Genomic DNA, 23,496 nt, shown 5'->3' with positions numbered 1-23,496 from the left:
GAGTATGATGTTGAAGGAAATGGGCATCTCAATCAGCCCGTCACACGGTTTCACTTCAACGCATTACGTGATCATCTACGCCGAGAGTTCAGAAATAGCCTTGACCCAATTGAAGAGAAGCAAGACAAGTTGTCGAGAGATTTGCAGCAACTTATGGGTAATGTTGATGAGCAACTCACTCAGAACATAGCAGCCATGAGGACTGGTATTGTTGCTGATATTGTGCGAGAGCTTCGTCAGAACCGAGAAGATGCAAGTGTCCATGGTGAAGAACAAAATATAACTGATGGGGAAGGTGCTGCCTCCAATGCACAAGCTAGAAGAAACCGTGCTCCTGCTCCCCATGCCATGAGACCTCCCGGTCCCGGACGTGGAAATGATCATGGTAATGGACGTGGTCATCATGAAGTTGCTGCTGGTCGTGGTCTTCGAGGAGGCCACCGAAGAGCAAATCTGCACCATGAAGGTAGTGGAGATGAGTTTGATGAAGATGAAGAAGGCATGCACCATAATGACAGATTTCATCATCATAGAAACTATGGTCGCGGACGACGGGAGGAGGAGAGGTTTGGAAAGCTAAAATTTACCATGCCCAAGTTTGATGGTGGATCTGATCCAGAAAGTTATCTCACATGGGAATTGAAGGTTGACAAGATTTTCCGCATGCACAACTACTCTGAAGAGAAGAAATTAGCAATGGCCTCACTTGAATTTGAAGACTATGCTCTAATTTGGTGGGAGCAAGTTTAGATTCAGCGAGAAGAAGAAGGAGAGCCTGCTGTTCCTACATGGACAGAAATGAAAAGAGAGATGAGGGCAAGATTTGTCCCAAGGCATTATAGACGTGACATCTTTGATAAGCTCCAGAATTTGAGGCAAGGAAAGTTATCAGTTGAGGAGTATCATAAGGAGATGGAGAAGGCAATGATAAGAGCCAACATACATGAAGATGAGGAGCAGTCCATGGCAAGGTTCCTCTATGGGCTGAATTCTAATGTTAAATGGGTGGTTGATTTGCAGCCATATCGTAATGTAGTAGAGCTGGTACATCTTGCTTCTAAGGCTGAACGTCAATTGCAAGAAGACTCGAAGCAAAACATAACTACATCCTTCACAGCTCGAACTACATCAAGTGGGAGTAAGTTTATACCTCAATTCAACGTTGGTCGAGGTATTATGACTAGTTCTGGTGGTGGAAATCAGCCCCATGCACGTGCAGCCACGAGCAGAAATGATGCATCAAATTTGAAGGAGAAGAGCAAATTTGCAGCTCCTAGTTCATCCTCCATTGGCTCCACGGGGAAAACTAGTGAGATAGAGTGCTTTACATGTAAGGGACGTGGCCACATGAAGAAGGATTGTCCCAACAAGCGTACCATGCTGATCACCGCGAATGGAGAATATGAGTCTTGTAGTGAACCTGAAGAAGAAACTGAAGATGGTGATGGTTCAGATGGTGATGAGCAAACCTATTGTGATTATGAGCAAGGTGCCTCTCTTGTTGTCACTAAAGTTTTGAGTGTGCAGATCAAAGAAGCTGAGAATGGACAACGACACAATCTGTTTCAAACAAGAGCCAAAGTGCAAGACAAGGTATGCAAGGTAATTGTTGATGGTGGGAGTTGTCACAATCTTGCAAGCAAAGAAATGTGTGATAAGCTTGGGCTGAAGCTGCTACAACACCCTCATCCATATCATATACAATGGTTGAGTGAATGTGGAGAGATTAAGATCACACACATGGTACAGGTGCAATTCAAGATTGGAGATTATAATGACACCGTTCAGTGTGATGTGGTGCCAATGAAGGTGTGTCACTTGCTGTTGGGCAGACTGTGGCAATATGATCATTCAGCTCAACATTGTGGCAGAACCAATCAATACACCATCAAGTGGAGAGGAAAAGACTTGGTGCTTAGACCCATGACACCCCAACAAATCATGGCTGAGCACTTGCAGAAAGTTTCTGAAGTAAAAATAGTGAGTAAGAAAGAGGGAGAGAAAAAGAGCGAGAGAGAGATCCACAAATCGGTGAGTGAGTGCCACAAGCCAAATCTGAGAGAGAAGAATAAAAGAGAGGGAGAGAACTTAGTAATGTTAGCCACCAAATCAGAACTGGGAGATGTGAGGCTCAACCCAAATCAAGTGGTCGTTGTACTTGTGTACAAAGATGCTTTGCTTTCAGCTAACGACTTAACATGTCTCCCTAGTGCTGTTTGTGATGTCTTGCAGGAATTCGAGGATGTTTTTCCGGAGGAAGTACCCGCTGGTCTACCTCCCTTGCATGGCATAGAACATCAGATTGACCTCATTCCAGGAGCATCACTTCCGAATCGACCTCCCTACCGCACCAATCCTGAAGAAACAAAGGAGATACAAAGGCAGGTACAAGAACTTTTAGATAAAGGTTATGTGCATGAAAGCTTAAGTCCTTGTGCTGTACCTGTGATTTTGGTGCCCAAGAAAGATGACACATGGCGATTGGTAATGGATTGTAGGCCTATCAATATTATAACTATTAGGTATCGTCATCCTATTCCTAGGTTAGATGGTATGCTTGATGAATTGAGTGGCTCTACTGTTTTCTCTAAAATTGATTTGAGGAGTGGATACCATCAGATTAGGATGAAAGAAGGAGATGAATGGAAAACTGCTTTCAAAACAAAATTTGGATTGTATGAGTGGTTAGTCATGCCTTTTGGATTAACTAATGCACCAAGTACATTCATGAGATTGATGAACCATGTTTTGAGAGCTTACATTGGAAAATTTGTTGTTGTGTACTTTGATGACATCCTAATCTATAGCAGATCCATTGAGGAACATATTGAACATCTAAAACAAGTGTTGGATGTGCTAAGGACAGAAAAACTATATGCTAACGTTGAGAAGTGCTCCTTTGCACAAACAAGGTTGTTTTTCTTGGCTATGTCGTTTCAGGACAGGGAATTGAAGTGGATGAATCTAAGGTGGAAGCAATCAAGAATTGGCCAACTCCAATGAATGTAAGCCAGGTAAGAAGTTTTCATGGCCTTGCTGGTTTCTACCGGAGGTTTGTGAAAGATTTTAGTACAATTGCTGCACCTTTGAATGAATTGACAAAGAAAGGAATTCCCTTTAAATGTGGTGCACCACAAGAAGAAGCATTTCTTGAGCTTAAGAAACAATTAACTGAAGCACCTTTGCTGATTTTACCTGATTTCACTAAAACTTTTGAGATAGAATGTGATGCTAGTGGAATAGGTGTTGGAGGTGTGTTAATGCAAGAATGAAAACCAATAGCATATTCTAGTGAGAAGCTGAGTGGTGCACAACTGAATTATTCTGTTTATGATAAGGAGTTGTATGCCTTGGTTAGAGTGCTTGAAACTTGGCAACACTACTTATGGCCTAAAGAGTTTATTGTACATTCTGATCACGAGGCCTTGAAACATTTGAAAGGCCAAGCTAAACTGAATCGTAGGCATGCTAAATGGGTAGAATTCACTGAAACTTTCCCATATGTTGTGAAGTATAAGAAGGGAAGGGAAAACATGGTTGCTGATGCTTTGTCCCGTAGGCATGTTCTTTTGACACAATTAGAAGTGAAGGTACCAGGACTTGAGAGCTTAAAAGAACTATATTGCACTGATCATATATTTTCAGAACCATATGCAAAATGTAAAGATGGGAAAGGTTGGGATAAATACCATGTGCATGATGGGTTCCTTTTTAGGGCTAACAAGTTGTGTGTTCCAGATTCGTCGGTTAGGCCTTTGTTGTTGCAGGAATCACATGCAGGAGGATTAATGGGACACTTTGGTCATGAGAAAACTTATGAGCTGTTGGCCGATCACTTTTAGTGGCCAAAGATGAGGAAGGACGTTGAGAGATTTGTGTAGCGATGCATCATATGCCACAAAGCTAAGTCTAAACCGAACTCCCATGGTTTATATACTCCCCTACCTGTTCCAAATGCTCCTTGGGAAGATATTAGCATGGATTTTGTTTTAGGACTGCCTAGGACTAAGAGGGGGAGGGATTCAGTTTTTGTTGTGGTTGATAGGTTCTCAAAAATGGCACACTTCATTCCATGCCACAAGAACGACGATGCTTCACATGTTGCTGATCTGTTTTTCAGGGAAGTTGTTCGCTTGCATGGAATGCCAAGGACTATTGTTTCAGATCGAGATGTGAAGTTCATAGGCTACTTTTGGAAAACATTGTGGGCAAAATTAGGAACCAAGTTGCTATTTTCAACAATGTGTCACCCCCAAACTGATGGGCAAACAGAGGTAGTGAACCACACACTCTCGGCCATGCTGCGTACAATGATCAAGAAGAATTTGAAGGAGTGGAAAGAGTGTTTGCCGCACGTGGAGTTTGCTTACAATCGGGCAGTTCACTCTACCACAAACATGTTCCCATTTGAGGTGGTATATGGATTCAAACCACTTGCACCAATTGACTTGCTGCCACTTCCATTGCAAGAGAGATGTAACATGGAGGCTTCCAAGCGTGCTGCATATGTGAAGAAGATTCATGAGAAGACCAGAGAAGAGATAGAAAGGAAGTCCAAGTACTATGCTGCTAAGGCAAACAAAAATCGCAAGAAGGTAACTTTTGAGCACGGAGATCTGGTTTGGATACGTTTGCGCAAAAGATCGGTTCCCAGAGAAGCGCAAATCCAAGCTAATGCCTCGTGGAGATGGACCATTCAAAGTCTTGGCCAAGATCAACGACAATGCTTACAAAATCGAGCTTCCTGAAGACTATGCTATGAGTCCAACTTTCAACGTTGCTGATTTGTCTCCATGCTTCGATCAAGAGGGTCAAGAGTCGAGGACGACTCCTTTTGAAGAGGGGGAGGATGATGAGGACATCCCAGGTTCACCTCGTTTATCATCTTCTCCTGATGATAATCTCAGTCATCAAGTGAAGCTTCTACAAAGAAGATCTATTTGGGTCCCATGACAAGGAGCCGTGCCAAACAAATAGCACAAGAGGTCAACGCGCTCCTAGCTTATCATAATTCAAATGACCATGAGAACTTTATACTGCCTAAATCTCGTGTGCTGATTTTACTTAGGTACAATGTCGAGGACAACCAACAACATTCAGCACATGAAGAACCAAGTTTTGGAGCCCATTCAACAAGTTTAAAGAGAACAAGTTTCAACTCTGATGAAAGCCTTGTGTTGGTGACAAGGACAACTAGTTACACCGCAAGGAAGAATAGCAAGCCATCTCAACACGCTATTGTTGCATGTGCAGTTCCAGAATTCGTCCCAGAACTTGCTGAATCATGCAACGCAAATATATGAGCATCCAGCATGTGTGGGAGTACAAAATGCAGAGCATATGAAGTCTACTTTCAGGAAAATCAAACGGTGCATCATTTGGATTCCTAAGTCAAAGGATATGAGAGTTCCAATGCAAGCTGTCCAAGGCATTAATTGCTGCGCGAGGCTCCATGAGTTTGCTCCCTTGACCAGCTGGTTAGCACGAATTTGAGCCCCTCTTTTGGCTTGGTTTCACACCTAAACTAGGAGGGCTGTTCCTAGTATAAATACCCCTTCCCCCACTTCAGCCACAACTCTTTGGAAATTTGATTTCAGCATAGGTTAGCTAAGTGCAACCAGAATATTGTTTGAGAGTTCACTTACTCCTTAGCTCTTGTAATCTTGCCTTGTGAGAGGGTAAACTCACTTTGTGATTTTACAACAGCAGCCGTTGAGGCGGCGACCAGTTCATGCTTCCAACTTCGTGCATGGTTGCGTGGATTGGAACTAAGAGTGTGGTTGGGCGAATATTTGTCGCTGGTTGTTGCATTTGCAATAGTTAGCTTCGGTCTCATCAGGTTGCACTAGTTATTCTTTACACGAAAGCGTTGTTGGTTGGGATCGAGGGTTTCCTTCGTACCCTTCAGGTGGCGTTGATTCGCAACATAGAGCCGATCCTCTGTGAAGATTGGGCAACCCCGTATCAACTGTAACGACCAAACCTCGAAAGATTTGAGTCTATGTGCTTACCGTGCTAGTCCCTGGATCGAACTCGCTGGCACACACAGTATAGATGAATACCAGAATAGAAAGTGCATCATTTATTACATCGTATGATACAAAATATATAAAATAAAACAATCTGCATAGCACTTGGCTAGCTTTATTCAATCAAACAGCGGAAAGTAGCAGAAAATAACGATGAGTCCCATCATAGCCCATTGGCAATGCTGAGTGCAGACTCGCGACCCTAACGGTACCTTACTCTTCGTCTGAATATCCTGCAACATGAGACGTTGCAGCCATATAGGTCAATACTTTGAATGTATTGGCAAGTTACACGGGAGTAATAATAAAGCAGACCTACATGTATATGCATAGTGTATCAAAACGAAGGCTTGAGGGTTTATCTTTGCAGAAAGCTGATTTTGTCCTCATAACTACCTAATAGTCAAATTTTTATTTAGTTCTTTTATTACTACAATTAAATACACAAGGTTGAGTTGGCAAAATCAACTCCAACCTACCCTTTATTAAGTTTTCCCACAAATATTATTAAGTGTCACATCTGTCAAGATCATCCAACAACTGTAATGGCATAGTCGCTCAAAGTTACCCATAACTGGGGCACGGCTAATCATGATTAGTTTTTAATACTCTGTAGAGTTTAGTACGCTTTACCCACTAGACCCAACCCGAAGATTGAGACGAAGTCTTTCAGAAGCAGTCCCCTAGTCCCAACAGGAGGCTCATCCCAACTATTATATCTACATCTGCTGGCACATCCGGGTAAGGGTTCCACAACTGATAAACTAAGCCAGAGCCCACTTAGCAAGTGGTCGCACATGGAAGCTACTAGTCACTAAGTCTGTCTGATCTTTTTGAACCTGGGCGGCCGTCCACTTACATTCAGAGGGTATAAACCATGATGTTCTTGAAACCACCCTAGCAATACCAATTCCGCCCAAAGGTGAATTAAATCCTAAGTTACTACTCAAATTATTATATATATAATCCTCACATAAGCTCAATGAATACACGAACCACCCCCGTCTACAAAGCATAGAAACTACAACTACCACAATCTGCAGTGACGGGAGATAGCTCAATAATATAGAAAAGTAATATAGTAATCCTATACATGCATATATTCATAGTGTGATATAACTACATGCATAGAAAACAATAGGTAAAAGATGCTCAACATGTAACTTGCCTTGGTTCTGGTTTAGAAAGTCACACTCCTGACAATAGTTCACGTCGCACTCCGGACAATCGACACATTTCACACAATTCAACAAATCAATCACCGGAACACGAATAGAACCAAAACAAAACCAACAGCAAGAAAACCATTTTTAAAACTCAACAACACAAGCTTAACAGCACCTAAAATTGCACTATGGTCACAATGCAAAAAGAATCACTCGATTCCGATAAACAGTTTGAAAGATACGGCCTCCGGAAGATTTAATTCAAATTCAAACGAATTCAAATTTGAACAGTGCAAGCATGTGAGATTTTGGTACTGTGATAAACTACTGGTATTTGTGAGTGCACAGGAAAAAGAATTACCTAAGTTGGATATATGTGCTAAAAGATATAGCTAATGGAAAATTGGTTGAAATTCTGTAAAAACAACAAAAAAACTCTGTTTTGAGCTACTGTTCTTTACTGTAGCAGGTTGCCACGTGGCAGTTCTTGATTGGCTAGAGCATCTCCTGTGCATCGGTGCTCACCAGAACAGAGGGCGGCGGTGGTGGCTCGGGCGTCGACGGTGGTGCATCTCCGGCGGGTTTCAGGCGAAGGCGAAGGAACGGAAGGGTGCGGCGGTGAGTGGCGGAGGCGGTGGTGGTGTCGGACGGCGGCGAGACGGACTGTGCCGGCGGCGGTGAAGACCTGAACGAGGCGGCTCCGGTGGCGGCGGTCGAGCTCGTTCCTCTCCCTCTGCTGCGTTTATGGCCACGAGAAGGAGTTAGCGAGAGCGGCGTAGAGAGGGGCTTTGAATAGTGACAAGTGGAGCGGTCGGGGCGTCCTTACGGTGGCGGAATCGACCGACAAACGACGGCGGACGGCGGAGCTCCGTGAGAGATCGGTTCTGCCCTAGCTCGCGCATGCGGCAGCGTGGAAGAACGACGAGTGGATGCGGGGTTTCCCTGGGTCTTCTGCTTGCACACGGTGACTCGGAGCGCTCGAGGTGGACCAGGGGCGCTGGGCGAACCGGCTCGGCCTTGACGTGCGTGCGCGCAAGCGACGCGCGGTGTCCGGCTCGGCGGAGGGGACGAGCAGGGCGCGGGACCCACTGTCAGCGGCTGGGGGCGAGGGGTGGATCGGGCGCGGGTCGGGTGCGAGCGAGCAGGCGTATCGCTTCGCTAGGTTTAGCGGGCTGCGGCTGTTGCGCACTGGGCCACGGGCGGTGGCGGCTAGCTGGGCCGCGCAGTGTGCTGCGCTGCGGTTTTCTTTTTTTTAACACAAACCCCAGCAGTAAAAATAAATAAAATAACATACACAACATAAAATCTAAATAAAAATACCTAGACACACAGTAAAATCTATACTGGTAATATAAACTACAAGAACACTAGTTGCTCACCTAATGCAATATTAGAAATTCATTTTGATGCAAAAGGCCACACAAACAGTAAAATAACACACAATTAAAATATTTTGGAGATTGCAAAAATTACCAGAACATATCAGATGAACTGGAAATAATATTCTGCACATTATGAACATTTTTAAAATAGGGGAGAAGTCATGTTATCTCCACTCCAATAAATTGCCTTTAGTTGCATAATGAAGAGAATATTCCAGAAAAGCAAATAATGCATGGAAAAGTATGAGATGCATATGAATGATCTATTAACATCCAAATTGGGAAAATTGGGATGTTACAAACCTACCCCCTTAAGATGAACCTCGCCCTCGAGATTCGGGCTGGCTAGCAAATAGGTGTGGGTGATCCTGCCTAAGATCCTCCTCTCATTCCTAGGTAGCTTCCTCCTCTGTATGATGATCCCACTGAACCTTGCATAACTTGATTGTCTTGGTGCGAGTAACTCTCTCTGCTATCTCCAAAATCTTAACTGGTTTCTCCTCATATGTCAAATCACTCTCCAACTGAATTTCCTCAAGTGGCACCGTGTCCCTCAATGGAACATCCATCATCTCTGCATGGCACTGCTTCAACTGAGATACATGAAACACATTATGAACTCCAGACAAAGATTCTGGCAACTACAGCTGATAAGCTACCTCTCCTCTATGCTCCAAGATCTTGTAAGGCCCCACAAAACGTGGTGCTAACTTACCTTTGATTCCAAACCTCTTAATTCCACGAAGTGGTGAAACTCTAAGGTATCCACGGTCTCCTGCCTCATATGTCACCTCCTTACGTTTAGCATCTGCATAACTCTTCTATCTGGACTGTGCTATCTTCAGCCTGTCATGAATCAACTTGACCTTCTCCTCAGCATCTCTGATCAAGTCTGGTCCAAAGAACTGACGTTCTCCAACCTCATCCCACATCAATGGTGTCCTGCACTTCCTACCATACAATACCTCAAATGGTGTCATCTTCAGACTAGCCTGGTAACTGTTATTATATGAGAACTCTGCATAAGGTAAATTATCATCCCAACTGGACCCACAGTCCAAAGCACAAGCTCTCAACATACCCTCCAAAATCTGATTTACCCTCTCTGTTTGCCCATCTGTCTGTGGATGGAAAGCTGTATTGAACTCTAGCCTGGTGCCCAAGGATTCATGCAACTGACGCCAAAATTTGGATGTGAACTGAGTACCTCTATCAGACACTACCTTCCTTGGAACTCCATGCAGACAAACAACTTTAGACATATAAATCTTTGTTAGCTGAGCACTGGTATAAGTAGTCTTTACCGGGATGAAGTGAGTGACTTTAGTCAAACGATCAACAACTACCCAAATAGAATCATATCCTGACCGAGTCCTGGGTAGACCTGTAATGAAATCCATACCGATCTCATCCCACTTCCATTCAGGTATAGGCAATGGTTGTAACAAACCTGCTGGCTTCTAATATTCTGCTTTAACTCGCTGGCACACATCATATGTTGCAATATAACCAGCAATTTCCCTCCTCAGGCTAGGCCACCAAAATGTTTCCCTCAAATCCAAATACATCTTAGTATTACCTGGGTGAATAGAATAAGGTGAATCATGCGCCTCCTGAAGAATCAACTTCCTGATATCTGCATCTTGAGGTACACAAATACGCTTCTCAAACCATATGGCTCCATGTTCATCCTCATGGAAACCATCTGCCTTACCTTTAACCATGTTTGCTTTTATCTCAGCAATCTCCTTATCACCCTTTTGAGCTTCTCTGATCCTGTCAAGCAAAGTAGGCTTTACCTCTAGTGTTGCTAAATATCCCTTAGGAACCATCTCCAACCTGAGATTCTTGAACTGCTCACATAACTCGGGTGGCATATTATCAACATTAATTGCATTAGCATGGCTCCTACGACTCAACGCATCAGCAACAACATTAGCCTTACCAGGATGATACTGCACATCCAATCCTTAATAAGCTCCAACCATCTCCTCTGCCTGAGGTTCAAATCCTTCTGAGTAAAAATATACTTCAAGCTCTTATGATCAGTAAATATATCACGATGATTGCCAATAAGATATGGCCTCCAAGTTTTCAATGCATGCACAACTGAGGCTAACTCCAAATCATGTGTAGGATAATTGTGCTCATGATTCTTAAGCTGACACGAAGCATAAGAAACAACTTTACCTTCCTGCATCAAAACACTCCCAAGTCCTTGGCGAGAAGCATCACAATATACCTGGAAGTCCTTATGTATATCTGGCAGAGTTAAGACTGGTGCTGTAACCAAACGCTGCTTCAATTCCTGAAAGCTGGCTTCACATTCATCAATCCAAACAAAATTCTTTTCCTTCTTCAACAGTTCAGTCATAGGCTTTGCAATCTTGGAAAAGTTCTCAATAAACCTCCTGTAATAACCTGCAAGGCCCAAAAAACTGTGAATCTCCCCAACTGTCATGGGTGTCTCCCACTCTGTAACTGCAGCAACCTTAGATGGATCAACTGCAACTCCATTACCTCACACGACATGTCCAAGGAATGCTACCTCATCCAGCCAAAACTCACATTTGCTGAACTTGGCATACAGCTGATGTTCCCTTAGTTTCTCCAGTACCAAACATAGATGCACCTCATGTTCTTGCTTATTCTTGGAGAACACCAATATATCATCAATGAAAACAACCACAAGTTTATCCAAGAACTCCATAAACACCTTGTTCATCATATTCATGAAGTATGCAGGAGCGTTAGTCAATCCAAAAGACATAACAGTATATTCATACAACCCATACCTCGTAGTAAAAGCAGTCTTTGGAATATCTTGCTCACAAATCTTCAATTGATGATAACCAGAATGAAGATCAATCTTAGAAAACACAGTAGCTCCCTCCAACTAGTCAAACAGATCGTTTATCATAGGCAGAGGATATTTATTCTTAATGGTTACCTCATTCAAAGAACGATAATCAACACACATCCTCAAGGTCCCATTCTTCTTCTCCACAAATAAAACTGGAGCTCCCCAAGGTGATGAACTTGGGCGAATAAATCCTTGTGCCTGCAATTCTCTTATCTGCTCCTTCAATTCTTCCAACTCTTGAGGAGGCATTCTATACGGTCTCTTTGCAATAGGTCCAGTGTCCGGTATTAAATCAATAAGAAACTCAATATCTCTATCTGGTGGCATACCTGGCAACTCCTCTGGAAACACATCTGGATAATCCCTCACAACTGGCACCTCTTCCAGGCTACCCCCCTTAAGAGAGTTCACCTGCACCTGATTATGCTTATACTTACATACATATTTGATCCTCTTCCCTCTTGGTGCACTGAGAATAATAGATCGACTAGCACAATCAATATGACATTTATATAACTGCAACCAATCCATACCCAAAATAACATCCAGACCTTGTGACTTCAATATAATCAAATCCGTAGGAAACTCATGCTTCCCAATAGACAAAGTCAACTGATGACAACCAACACCTGCTATCATCTCAGCTCCTGGGGAACTCACTCTAATAGGCATACTAAGTGTTTTGGTTGGCAATCCATGTTTATCAACAAATACCCTCGAAATAAATGAATGCGATGCACCAGTATCAAAAAGAACAAGTGCAGGTACTGAATTAACCAAGAACTTACCAATCACTGCATCAGGTTCATTATAGACTTCCTCAACATTAACATGGTTGACATGACCCTTTTGGAAGGGGTTTGGCTTGCTGACTCCTAAATTCCCATTGCCGTTCTTGCTCTCTGGACAAGCATTGTAGCAGTGGCCCATCTGCCTACACTTATAACACTGAACCTGGCGAATATCCCTCTGCACAGGCATACTCTGGTGGCTCCGGTTATTATTCCCTCCATTACCTCTACCATTGCCATTGTTACTCTTGTGCCCATTGTGATGATGGTGGCCATTATGGTTGTGGCCATTCCCTCCATGATGATTATGCCCATTACCTCCATGATGATTATGCCCATTACTTCCATTACCATGATATGAAGTGCGTGGCTTCTGCTGTGGTCCTGCATTATACCTGTTATTATTGTTGTACTTCCTCTTGCGATTCTCTATGGCATGTTGCTTTCCCTCCAGCACAATAGCCTTATCAATCAAATCCTGACAATTCCTAAAAGTGGCCGCTGTCAACTGAAGGCTCAAGTCATCATTTAGGCCCTCCAAGAATTTCTCCTACCTAGCTGCATCAGTGTTAACATCATTAGGAGCATAGCGTGCAAGATTATTAAATTCCTCCACATAAGCATTAACAGTGCGACCTCCCTGGCGCAAACTGCGTAACTCCTTTTTCAGACTCATAGCACCAGCAGACACATGTGCAGCACGGAAAGCATCCTGAAACTGTACCCAAGTGATACTAGCAATGGGATAAGTGACCAAGTAGTTGTCCCACCAAGCTGCAGCAGGACCCTCCAACAAATGTGATGAGGACATGACTACCTTGGATACGACCAAAAATATTGCATACATGCATATTTGTCAGGTGATTTCTAATGCAAACTATTCATTAATCTATTTATGTTATCCAGAACAAAAATACTTCACACATTTTTGTGTTTTGTCTAATTGCAGGTGTATGGGACATTTGTACAATCCACATATGAAGACAAGGGAAAAGGAGAAGTTTAGGTTGTGTTCAAAAAGTCCTCTCACGTCACTTTTGGGCCAAGAGAAGATAGAGTCCAAGTCTCTCACGTTCTGGATTCAGATTCGGACTGCACAGACATACCTGACTCAAAACACCAACAACTTTTTCATACGGACTCCGAATTGGGTGATTCTTCTTTTGTTGGAAACTAGATTTCGTGCTCTTTCCAACCCAATTGGATTCACCTTCAAATTCGTCCGGAGCATTGAGTTACGGACGAAACAATCTGACGTTACAGCAGAATCCGAGTCAAACTACAAGCCCAAAGGTGTTGCATCACCTCCACTTGGGCCCATGGGCCTTGTACGACTTAGGGTTAGTTTTAGGCTGCCTTGGGACGTCCTCCCACCTCCTTGGCCGCCACCCCTTGCTCCTATATAAGTAGATCCATCTAGTAGCTTTTTGCTTGGGATTTGTTTAGTTAAAAGTTAGCCATTGCAACTTCGTGTACTTCGTTTGTGTCCAACGACCAGACCAAGACCGCTTACGGATCCCCACCATTATCAATACTTCATATATATTCGCAATATTCAGATTGCTTTATCATATTCTTGCTCGTTCTTCGATTGCTTGCAGGAATAGACCTTCGTGGTCAGGTTGATCGTGCTCCAGCGTGGTCAATAACCTCTCGGAGGTGGTTTAGCGATTGCTAAGGCGCAACGTCGTGTACGTTTGTAGTCAGATCGTCAATGTCGTCTCCACCAAATCGATAGTTATCATCTCATCGAAAGATCGGGACACCCTTGCCTCTATCAAGTGGTATCAGTTTTCAGGTTGCTCGGTGAGAATTTCCAGTTTTCCTAGATTAGATTTATTTTCTTCCCTATTGTCCAAGAAAAAGCCACAAAAAAGAGTTAGATCTATTCATCCTTGGTCCAAGCCAGTCTGAGCCTTTGCAATTTTCTTTTCATTGCTTGCATAGTTGAATTATCGGTTGCATCGTCGTGTCGAGTTGCTGGTCTTAGTGTCTAGTTTGTTTAGAGTTTCGAGTTCTGTTCACATTAGTCACGCCACCGTGCATCATTATCTCTTCCGCTGTCCACCACCCATCCATCAAATTCCACCACGTGCTGCCCACCATTCATTGTCATAATAATAGTTGAGATCGTTCACATCTTCACTTGATCCAATCTGCATCTTATCTAGTTTGTTTTGGAAAGAGGGAGAAAAAAAGAGAGAAAAAAACGAGAGAAAAAAAAAGAGAGAAAAAAAAGTCAGAGAAAAAAGGAGAGAAAGAAAAAAAAAGTGTGAGGAAAAAAAGAGAAAAAAAACAAAATTCAGATCTATCTAGACTCAATCTCGTAGTTGAATTCGGATTGGAATCTGTTTTGTGCACTGTTCAGTAAAACAGGCATAACTTCCTCATATGAAGTCTGTTTTGGCTCCGCGAGTACTCAAATGAAAGGTAGCGATGAGCCGCATCTAAATAGTTGCAGAAGCTAGTTCAGTATTTGGCACCTCAACATCAGCTTCTAAATAGGTCTACTGCTATTGTGATCTTCACTTATATCTTGCTGTCCAAAGCTACTTCATATCCTTTATTGATGCTAGTTGTGCTACGACGTGACCTCATTAGTGTTCTAGGCTCGCGTCTCTAGTTTGGTCTAGCCTAGGACCAGCACAGTACCGTCGTTGAGCGTTTATTCAACATTGCATCTCTGAATTGATTATTGCTAATCTTTTGCTACCATATATAGCCAACCCAGCTCCACATATTTCTACACCGTGTATACGTACGTTCCCCTGGCAATCGTTTTACACAATCTTCGGAGTTATTTGACACCACTGGTTGCCTGTCACCACCTGCCGCATGGTAAGAACTTGTAAGATATTGATATTTGCTTTACTGTGAGCACTTTACAACCACATCCTAGTAGTTCATAGGAACATTATTCTCGAATTTTGGTTCTTGTTTCTACTAATCATGACAGGTTCCAGAGATAGAAGTTCTTGGATGACGGACACATCTTCACCATCACGAGAGTTGGGACAACACACACAAGCATATGGTCAGGTTATCTCTTTACCATCATTTGAGGGTAGATTTAATCCTGCTATTTATCTAGCTTGGGAGCTTGAAGTAGAACAAGTTTTTAGTCACCATGATTTTTCTGAACTTGAGAGAGTACGAGCTACCATTAGAGCATTTACTGGTTTTGCTTCTGTTTGGTGGAGTGTACATTGTAAGAAAAACATTGATAACCAACCCACAACTTGGAAAGTTTTGAAAGCTGTAATGAGACAACAATTTTTCCCTCCTTATTATCGTCGTGAATTGCTTCGCAAATTTGAACAATTTAAACAAGGCAACAACACTGTTCATGCTTACTACCAAGAGTTCAAATCTTATATGCATCATTGTGACATAGAAGAATCTGAGAATGATACAATGAATAGATTTTTTGGTGGTTTGAACCATGATATTCAGGCAAGATTTCAGTATATTCCTCGTTGCATTACTGGTATGTATGTCCGTGCTTGTACCTTTGAGAGACAGATACAGGAGGATGCATTAGGTGACTACAACAACTACTATTCCAGTTCATGCTCACCACCGCCGGTGGGTTCCTCCATCATTGCACCTCAGATTACGAGCGCGGCGTCATCTCAAGGGTATGGTACATTGTCAACGTCCGCACCTACATCAGCTACATCTTTGCCACAAGGTAACAGTAAAGATATTGATGATACAACTTCACATGAGAAAGATGCATGCCTAGTTAACTTGAATGCGTCATGTATTGAGTTACCTGTTGATTTGAGCACACCACCTATTTTAGAGACTCTTGTTACTGTCATGAATGCGTCATGTGATCAAACAACTGAAATATCAACAATTTTGAGTGCACCCATTGAATTAACTGTTGATGCAAAAGAACCAATGTTTAATCATTTTGATATGACCTCTAATCTTGATGATGATTCTGTGTCCAATGACTTATTGCATGTTTGCTTATTTAAGCATGTTGTAGCATGTAAATTTGATGCAAGTAAGGTTTATTCATCGAAGTTAGGATGGTTTAATGATGAACATTGCCAATCTTTTGAAGAGAATAAGAGCTTCACTTATATGTGCAAACTGAGTTCCAATATTTTCATGCCTTCTACTTCTTGTGATAATTTTTTGGCTTTAGATTTTATGAACAATGAAATTTACTCATGTATACATGTGACATATGTGCAAAAATCAAGGGAAGTTAAAATGGATGACATATACATATACAACATGTACACCTTGTCTCTTTTGTTAGCCACATTTCAGATTAAGCAATGCCGAGGACGGCTTTGTTTTCAAAAAGGGGAGGATGATGAGGACATGACTACCTTGGATACGACCAAAAATATTGCATACATGCATATTTGTCAGGTGATTTCTAATGCAAACTATTCATTAATCTATTTATGTTATCCAGAACAAAAATACTTCACACATTTTTGTGTTTTGTCTAATTGCAGGTGTATGGGACATTTGTACAATCCACATATGAAGACAAGGGAAAAGGAGAAGTTTAGGTTGTGTTCAAAAAGTCCTCTCACGTCACTTTTGGGCCAAGAGAAGATAGAGTCCAAGTCTCTCACGTTCTGGATTCAGATTCGGACTGCACAGACATACCTGACTCAAAACACCAACAACTTTTTCATACGGACTCCGAATTGGGTGATTCTTCTTTTGCTGGAAACTAGATTTCGTGCTCTTTCCAACCCAATTGGATTCACCTTCAAATTCGTCCGGATCATTGAGTTACGGACGAAACAATCTGACGTTACAGCAGAATCCGAGTCAAACTACAAGCCCAAAGGTGTTGCATCACCTCCACTTGGGCCCATGGGCCTTGTACGACTTAGGGTTAGTTTTAGGCTGCCTTGGGACGTCCTCCCACCTCCTTGGCCGCCACCCCTTGCTCCTATATAAGTAGATCCATCTAGTAGCTTTTTGCTTGGGATTTGTTTAGTTAAAAGTTAGCCATTGCAACTTCGTGTACTTCGTTTGTGTCCAACGACCAGACCAAGACCGCTTACGGATCCCCACCATTATCAATACTTCATATATATTCGCAATATTCAGATTGCTTTATCATATTCTTGCTCGTTCTTCGATTGCTTGCAGGAATAGACCTTCGTGGTCAGGTTGATCGTGCTCCAGCGTGGTCAATAACCTCTCGGAGGTGGTTTAGCGATTGCTAAGGCGCAACGTCGTGTACGTTTGTAGTCAGATCGTCAATGTCGTCTCCACCAAATCGATAGTTATCATCTCATCGAAAGATCGGGACACCCTCGCCTCTATCAAAATGTGAGGCAAACCTCACCCTCCCTGCATCTGTGCATCTAACCGTCTCCAGGTTCCTATTGACTGCACGGAGCCAATCATCAGCCACAATAGGTTCAGGGGAACTAGAGAACCTCTGAGGATTCAACCTCAAGAACCTGGTAAGCATATCCAGGGGTGGCGGTGGCGGCGGATTGTTGTTGTTATTGTTGTTGTTCTGGTTCTGAGTAAGCAACTGGATCAACTGGGCCTGTCCCTCAATAACCTATTGTATGTATGGTGGTACTCCATTGCCATTGTTGTCTCCTCCTGCAGTATTGCGTCTAGTATCATGCCTTGGCGGCATCTGGTGGGCAAGCATAGATGACGTATAGATATAATAGGGCCCAAAGCTATGTATATATAAATATATTCTACCCATATGCATAATATGATCAAGCCAACAAAACACAACAACGAATAACACCAACAAACAAATAGCAAACAAAAAACAAAAAACAACAAAATAATATTGTATATATATATAGTCGAATAATTTCGACACTAAGCAATTTGACAAACAACTACCAATCAAGCAAACAATCTAGTATATTCATACCACAAAAGTGGACATAATCAGATACGCTAACACGATAACATCGCAATATAAAACAAACATCAATGGTGGTCTCAACACTAGTTCCTACTTAACTGGTCAACATACTTGAGGGGGTAACTAATAAATAGTAAAAAGTATACCTAGTTTATAAAATAATTTTCACTCCTATGGCTTTTCTAATCCATTTTCTAGGGTCATGTCCTACAGTCAACACACTGCTCTGACACCATCTATAACGACCAAACCTCGAAGGATTTGAGTCTTTGTGCTTACCGTGCTAGTCCCTGGATCGAACTCGCTAGCACACACAGTATAGACGAATACCAGAATAGCAAGTGCATCATTTATTACATCATATGATCCAGAATATATAAAATAAAACAATCTGCATAGCACTTGGCTAGCTTTATTCAATCAAATAGCGGAAAGTAGCAGAAAATAACGATGAGTCCCATCATAGCCCAATGGCGATGCTGAGTGCAGACTCGCGACCCTCACGGTACCTTACTCTTCGTCTGAATATCCTGCAACATGAGACGTTGCAGCCATATAGGTCAATACTTTGAATGTATTGGCAAATTACACGAGAGTAATAATAAAGCAGACCTACATGTATATGCAAGTGTATCAAAAGGAAGGCTTGAGGGTTTATCTTTGCAGAAAGTTGATTTTGTCCTCATAACTACCTAATAGTCAAATTTTTATTTAGTTCTTTTATTACTACAATTAAATACACAAGGTTGAGTTAGCAAAATCAACTCCAACCTACCCTTTATTAAGTTTTCCCACAAATATTATCAAGTGTCACATCTGTCAAGATCATCCAACAACTGTCATGGCATAGTCGCTCAAAGTTACCCATAACCAGGGCACGGCTAATCATGATTAGTTTTTAATACTCTGCAGAGTTTAGTATGCTTTACCCACTGGACCCAACCCAGAGATTGAGACGAAGTCTTTCAGAAGTAGTCCCCTAGTCCCAACAGGAGGCCCATCCCAACTATTATATCTACATCTGCTGGCACATCCGGGTAAGGGTTCCCCAACTGATAAAATAAGTCAGAGCCCACTTAGCCAGTGGTCGCACATGGAAGCTACTAGTCACTAAGTCTGTCTGATATTTTTGAACCTGGGTGGCCGTCCACTTACATTCAGAGGGTATAAACCATGATGTTCTTGAAACCACCCTAGCAATACCAATTCCGCCCAGAGGTGAATTAAATCCTGAGTTACAACTCAAATTATATATATATATAATCCTCACACAAGCTCAATGAATACACGAACCACCCCCGTCTACAAAGCATAGCAACTACAACTACCACGATCTGCAGTGACGGGAGATAGCTCAACAATATAGCAAAGTAATATAGTAATCCTATACATGCATATATTCATAGTGTGATATAACTACATGCATAGAAAACAATAGGTAAAATGTGATCAACATGTAACTTGCCTTGGTTCTGGTTCAGAAAGTCACACTCCTGACAATAGTTCACGTCGCACTCCGGACAATCTACACGTTTCACACAATTCAACAAATCAATCACCGGAACACGAATAGAACCAAAACAAAACCAACAGCAAGAAAACCATTTTTAAAACTCAACAACACAAGCTTAACAGCACCTAAAATTGCACTATGGTCACAACGCAAAAAGAATCACTCGATTCTGATAAACGGTTTGAAAGATACGGCCTCCGGAAGATTTAATTCAAATTCAAACGAATTCAAATTTGAACAGTGCAAGCATGTGAGATTTTGGTACTGTGATAAACTACTGGTATTTGTGAGTGCACAGGAAAAAGAATTACCTAAGTTGGATATATATGCTAAAAGATATAGCTAATGGAAAATTGGTTGAAATTATGTAAAAACAACAAAAAGAAAAACTCTGTTTTGAGCTACTGTGCTTTACTGTAGCAGGTTGCCACGTGGCAGTTCTTGATTGAGCATCTCTGTGCGTCAGTGCTCACCAGAACAGAGGGCGGCGGTGGCGGGTCGGGCGGCGTTGGTGGCTCGTCTCCGGCGGGTTTCATGCGAAGGCGAAGAAACGGAAGGGTGCGGCGGTGAGTGGCGGAGGCGGTGGTGGTGTGGGACGGCGGCGAGGCGGACTGTGCCGGCGGCGGTGAAGACCTGAACGCGGCGGCTTCGGCGGCGGCGGTCGAGCTCGTTCCTCTCCCTCTGCTGCGTTTATGGCCACGAGAAGGAGTCAACGAGAGCGGCGTAGAGAGGGAGTTTGAACGGTGACAAGTGGAGCGGTCGGTGCGTCCTTACGGTGGCGGAATCAACCGACAAACGATGGCGGACGGCGGAGCTCCGGGAGAGATCGGTGCTGCGCTAGCTCACGCGTGCGGCAGCGTGGAAGAACGACGAGTGGATGCGGGGTTTCCCTCGGTCTTTTGCTTGCACAGGGCGACTCGGCAGCGCTCGAGGTGGACCAGGGGCGCGGGGCGAACTAGCTCGGCCTCGGCGTGCGTGCGTGCACCGCGCGGTGTCCCGCTCGGTGGAGGGGACAAGCAGGGCACGGGACCCGCTGTCAGCGCCTGGGGGTGAAGGGGTGGATCGGGCGCGGGTCGGATGCGAGCGAGAGGGCGTATCGCTTCGCTAGGTTTAGCGAGCTGCGGCTGTTGCGCATTGGGCCACGGGCGGTGGCGGCTAGCTGGGCCGCGCAGTGCGCTGCGCTGCGGTTTTCTTTAAAAAAAACAAACCCCTACATAAAAAATAAATAAAATAATATACTCAACATAAAATCTAAATAAAAATACCTAGACACACAGTAAAATCTATACTGCTAATATAAACTACAGGAACACTAGTTCCTCACCTAATGCAATTTTAGAAATTCATTTTGATGCAAAAGGCCACACAAACAGTACAATAACACATAATTAAAATATTTTGGAGATTGCAAAAATTACGAGAACATATCAGATGAACTGGAAATAATATTCTGCACAATATGAACATTTTTAAAACAGGGGAGAAGTCATGTTATCTCCACTCCAATAAATTGCCTTTAGTTGCATAATGAAGAGAATATTCCAGAAAAGCAAATAATGCATGGAAAAGTATGAGATGCATATGAATGATCTATTAACATCCTAATTGGGAAAATTGGGATGTTACATTCGCGCGGGGAAACGTCTGCCAGCCGCGGGCCAGGGCTGCGTTGCCTGCGACGTAGACTTCCACTGCGACCCACGAAGCCTTGCTGCAGCAACAGCCCGCCTGCAGCCAAAGATCGCCTGGACCTGCGGCCGGTAGTTCGCCGGCAAAGAACCGCGGGAGCTGAAGCCAGGTGCCAGCCGGGTTCTCCGACCACACGATGAACTCCGGGAGCACCTCTGCCGAGTGGAAGCGCGGCCGAGGAGGCCGCGCAACCATGGCGCGCCTCACTTCATCGACGGGACTACCACGACCTGGCCGACTCCCACCGCGCGAGGAGGCACCGCCGCAGCCGCGAGGGGGCCACGGTGGGGGTCGCGGCATGCTTACGCGGGCGACCACGCCCCCTCTTGGGTGGCGGCGAGCCGGGGCCCTCCTGGCGGGCCTTGCCCTTTTCTACGGCCGAGAACCTCTTCACGGTGCCATAGGTGTTGCTGCTTGTAGTGAAGCAAGGGAGAAGAAGCAGGAGAAGCGAAGGAAGAGATGGGTGATGGGGGCTCCACCCCCCTTCCCATTTATAGCCAAGAGGAGGCCAACCGCCGGCCTCCACGATCTAAGGTAATAATGACCTTTTTTCTGCATGCAGCAGGGACTCGTCAAGTCGGGCAGTTGCCGAGGTAGCATGGGGAAGCGGAGACGCCCACATCCCATCTATCGCCACGCGTCAACCGAGGCCACAGGCTGTTGGGGCCCGCGGCACTCCGCACTGGCCCCTTGGCTTCACCTCGAAGCCAAGTCCGAGCGCGCCTTGGGCCCGGGGCTACTGTCGTCGTACTGGGAACGGGGGTCCCCAGACTTGCCTGCCTGCGACCCATGGCGTGGCTCCACCAGCGGCTCCGTACGACCCATCTTCAGCAGCGAACACTCAAGACCCTCGCGAGGTGCCAAGCCTCGCGAGGCGGATGACGCAAGACATCCTCGGGGGCGGCCTCACCAGGCTGGCTCATGAGGGGCGGGGAGATCAAGGCAGGGGGCACCTCGCGAGGTCCCTATGACATAAGCCATGACAACCAAGGCCAGGCGGACACCAGGCGGGCGCCAGCGCACCCAGTGTCCTCGTTTCCACTTTGGTGCTAAAAGGACAGGTGCAAGCGAGTAGTCCTGAGGCAGCAGGCAAAGGTTTCCATATCGGTGCAACAAGACCAAGACCAGCAGGACAGAGGTCACCATGGAGCCCAGGTCGGTGTCACCATCAGAGCCTTTGGCTGGTGAAGACCACCTTTTGTCAGGATAACTTGTACTAGTTGTCTCCCTTCGAATTTGGCCGTTGTTGGATCCCTTCCCGCCTACATTTGGGAAGAGGACCCAGGCCTCTATAAATAGGGCTAGCCACCACCATAGCACGAGGATAGATTCAGACCACCCTCAAACACACCAGCTCATTGAGCTCAAGAACACCTCTTCTCAGGAGACTGTTCTTCCCATGTACTCGTTCGTCCACAGCCCAAGCGGCAATCCACCACACCACACTGGAGTAGGGTATTACACCACAACGGTGGCCCGAACTAGTATAAACCCCGTGTCCTTTGTTCTGCCAGTTCGACGTGCTTAGCTTTGAGATTGTGGTGAGGGTGTGAGCTAGGGGGGAGAGATTTTCGTGCGCACCCCAGAGTTCGAACCTCAAGGGTTTTGCCAGAACCCAAAATCTGACAACCGGATAAGAACATTGAAAGAAAAGACTGAAGACACTTCTCACAAATAAAAGGATACATAATTATGAAATCTGAATCCTTGAAGAAAAAGGGTGGGAGGGCGGGAAAACGAAGACAACTTGGGACGGATGAAACAAACACTGTTGAGATAACTTAGAATTGATTTCGCAAATGTTGAAATGATTGGATCCACTTGAAGAGAAGCACGCCGGTTGGAAAAGAATTAACATGACAACCTCGATGATCAAGAAGGATTAGTATTCACATAGAAATATGAGAACACCGCTTAGGAAAGGTATGGAATCAACACTTGACTTTGAAGCAACTCGAATACCAAAACTCAAAACAAAACAAAGGATTGGCTTGGGAAATAAGCCGGAAACAAACACAGGATAGATCCCATATTGTATCATGTGCCTGTTGGAAAGATATCCTACGTGATACCTGAATTCCCACCTATTAACTCCCGAAACTTTCTGGTTATGCAATCTGGTGTTGAGGATACAGGGAGGCACAAATATCTCACACAACTAACAAATCCTACACTCCAA

The 23,496-nt window shown here is 44.1% G+C and overlaps 1 protein-coding gene and 1 pseudogene across 1 annotated transcript; one reads left to right on the top strand and one right to left on the bottom strand.

Annotated features, from left to right (window-relative positions):
* Window positions 1-656: 656 nt before the first annotated feature.
* On the top strand, window positions 657-4,276 carry LOC147979557 (uncharacterized; annotated as a pseudogene).
* A 1,966-nt stretch (window positions 4,277-6,242) lies between these two features.
* Window positions 6,243-21,512, bottom strand: LOC147979556 (uncharacterized). Its single transcript, XM_087515263.1, has 4 exons — window positions 21,255-21,512; window positions 12,232-12,709; window positions 7,198-7,260; window positions 6,243-6,262 (listed from the first exon to the last, which is right to left on the bottom strand). The coding sequence occupies exons 1-4, from the start codon at window positions 21,510-21,512 to the stop codon at window positions 6,243-6,245; spliced, it is 819 nt and encodes a 272-aa protein (XP_087371389.1).
* Window positions 21,513-23,496: the final 1,984 nt, after the last annotated feature.

Source organism: Triticum urartu, chromosome 3A, assembly GCF_056163025.1.
Source record: "Triticum urartu cultivar PI428250 chromosome 3A, HENAU_Tu73, whole genome shotgun sequence".
Classification (NCBI taxonomy): domain Eukaryota; kingdom Viridiplantae; phylum Streptophyta; class Magnoliopsida; order Poales; family Poaceae; genus Triticum; species Triticum urartu.
Note: the sequence above shows the minus strand (reverse complement) of the source record. Positions and strands in the feature narration are given on the sequence as shown.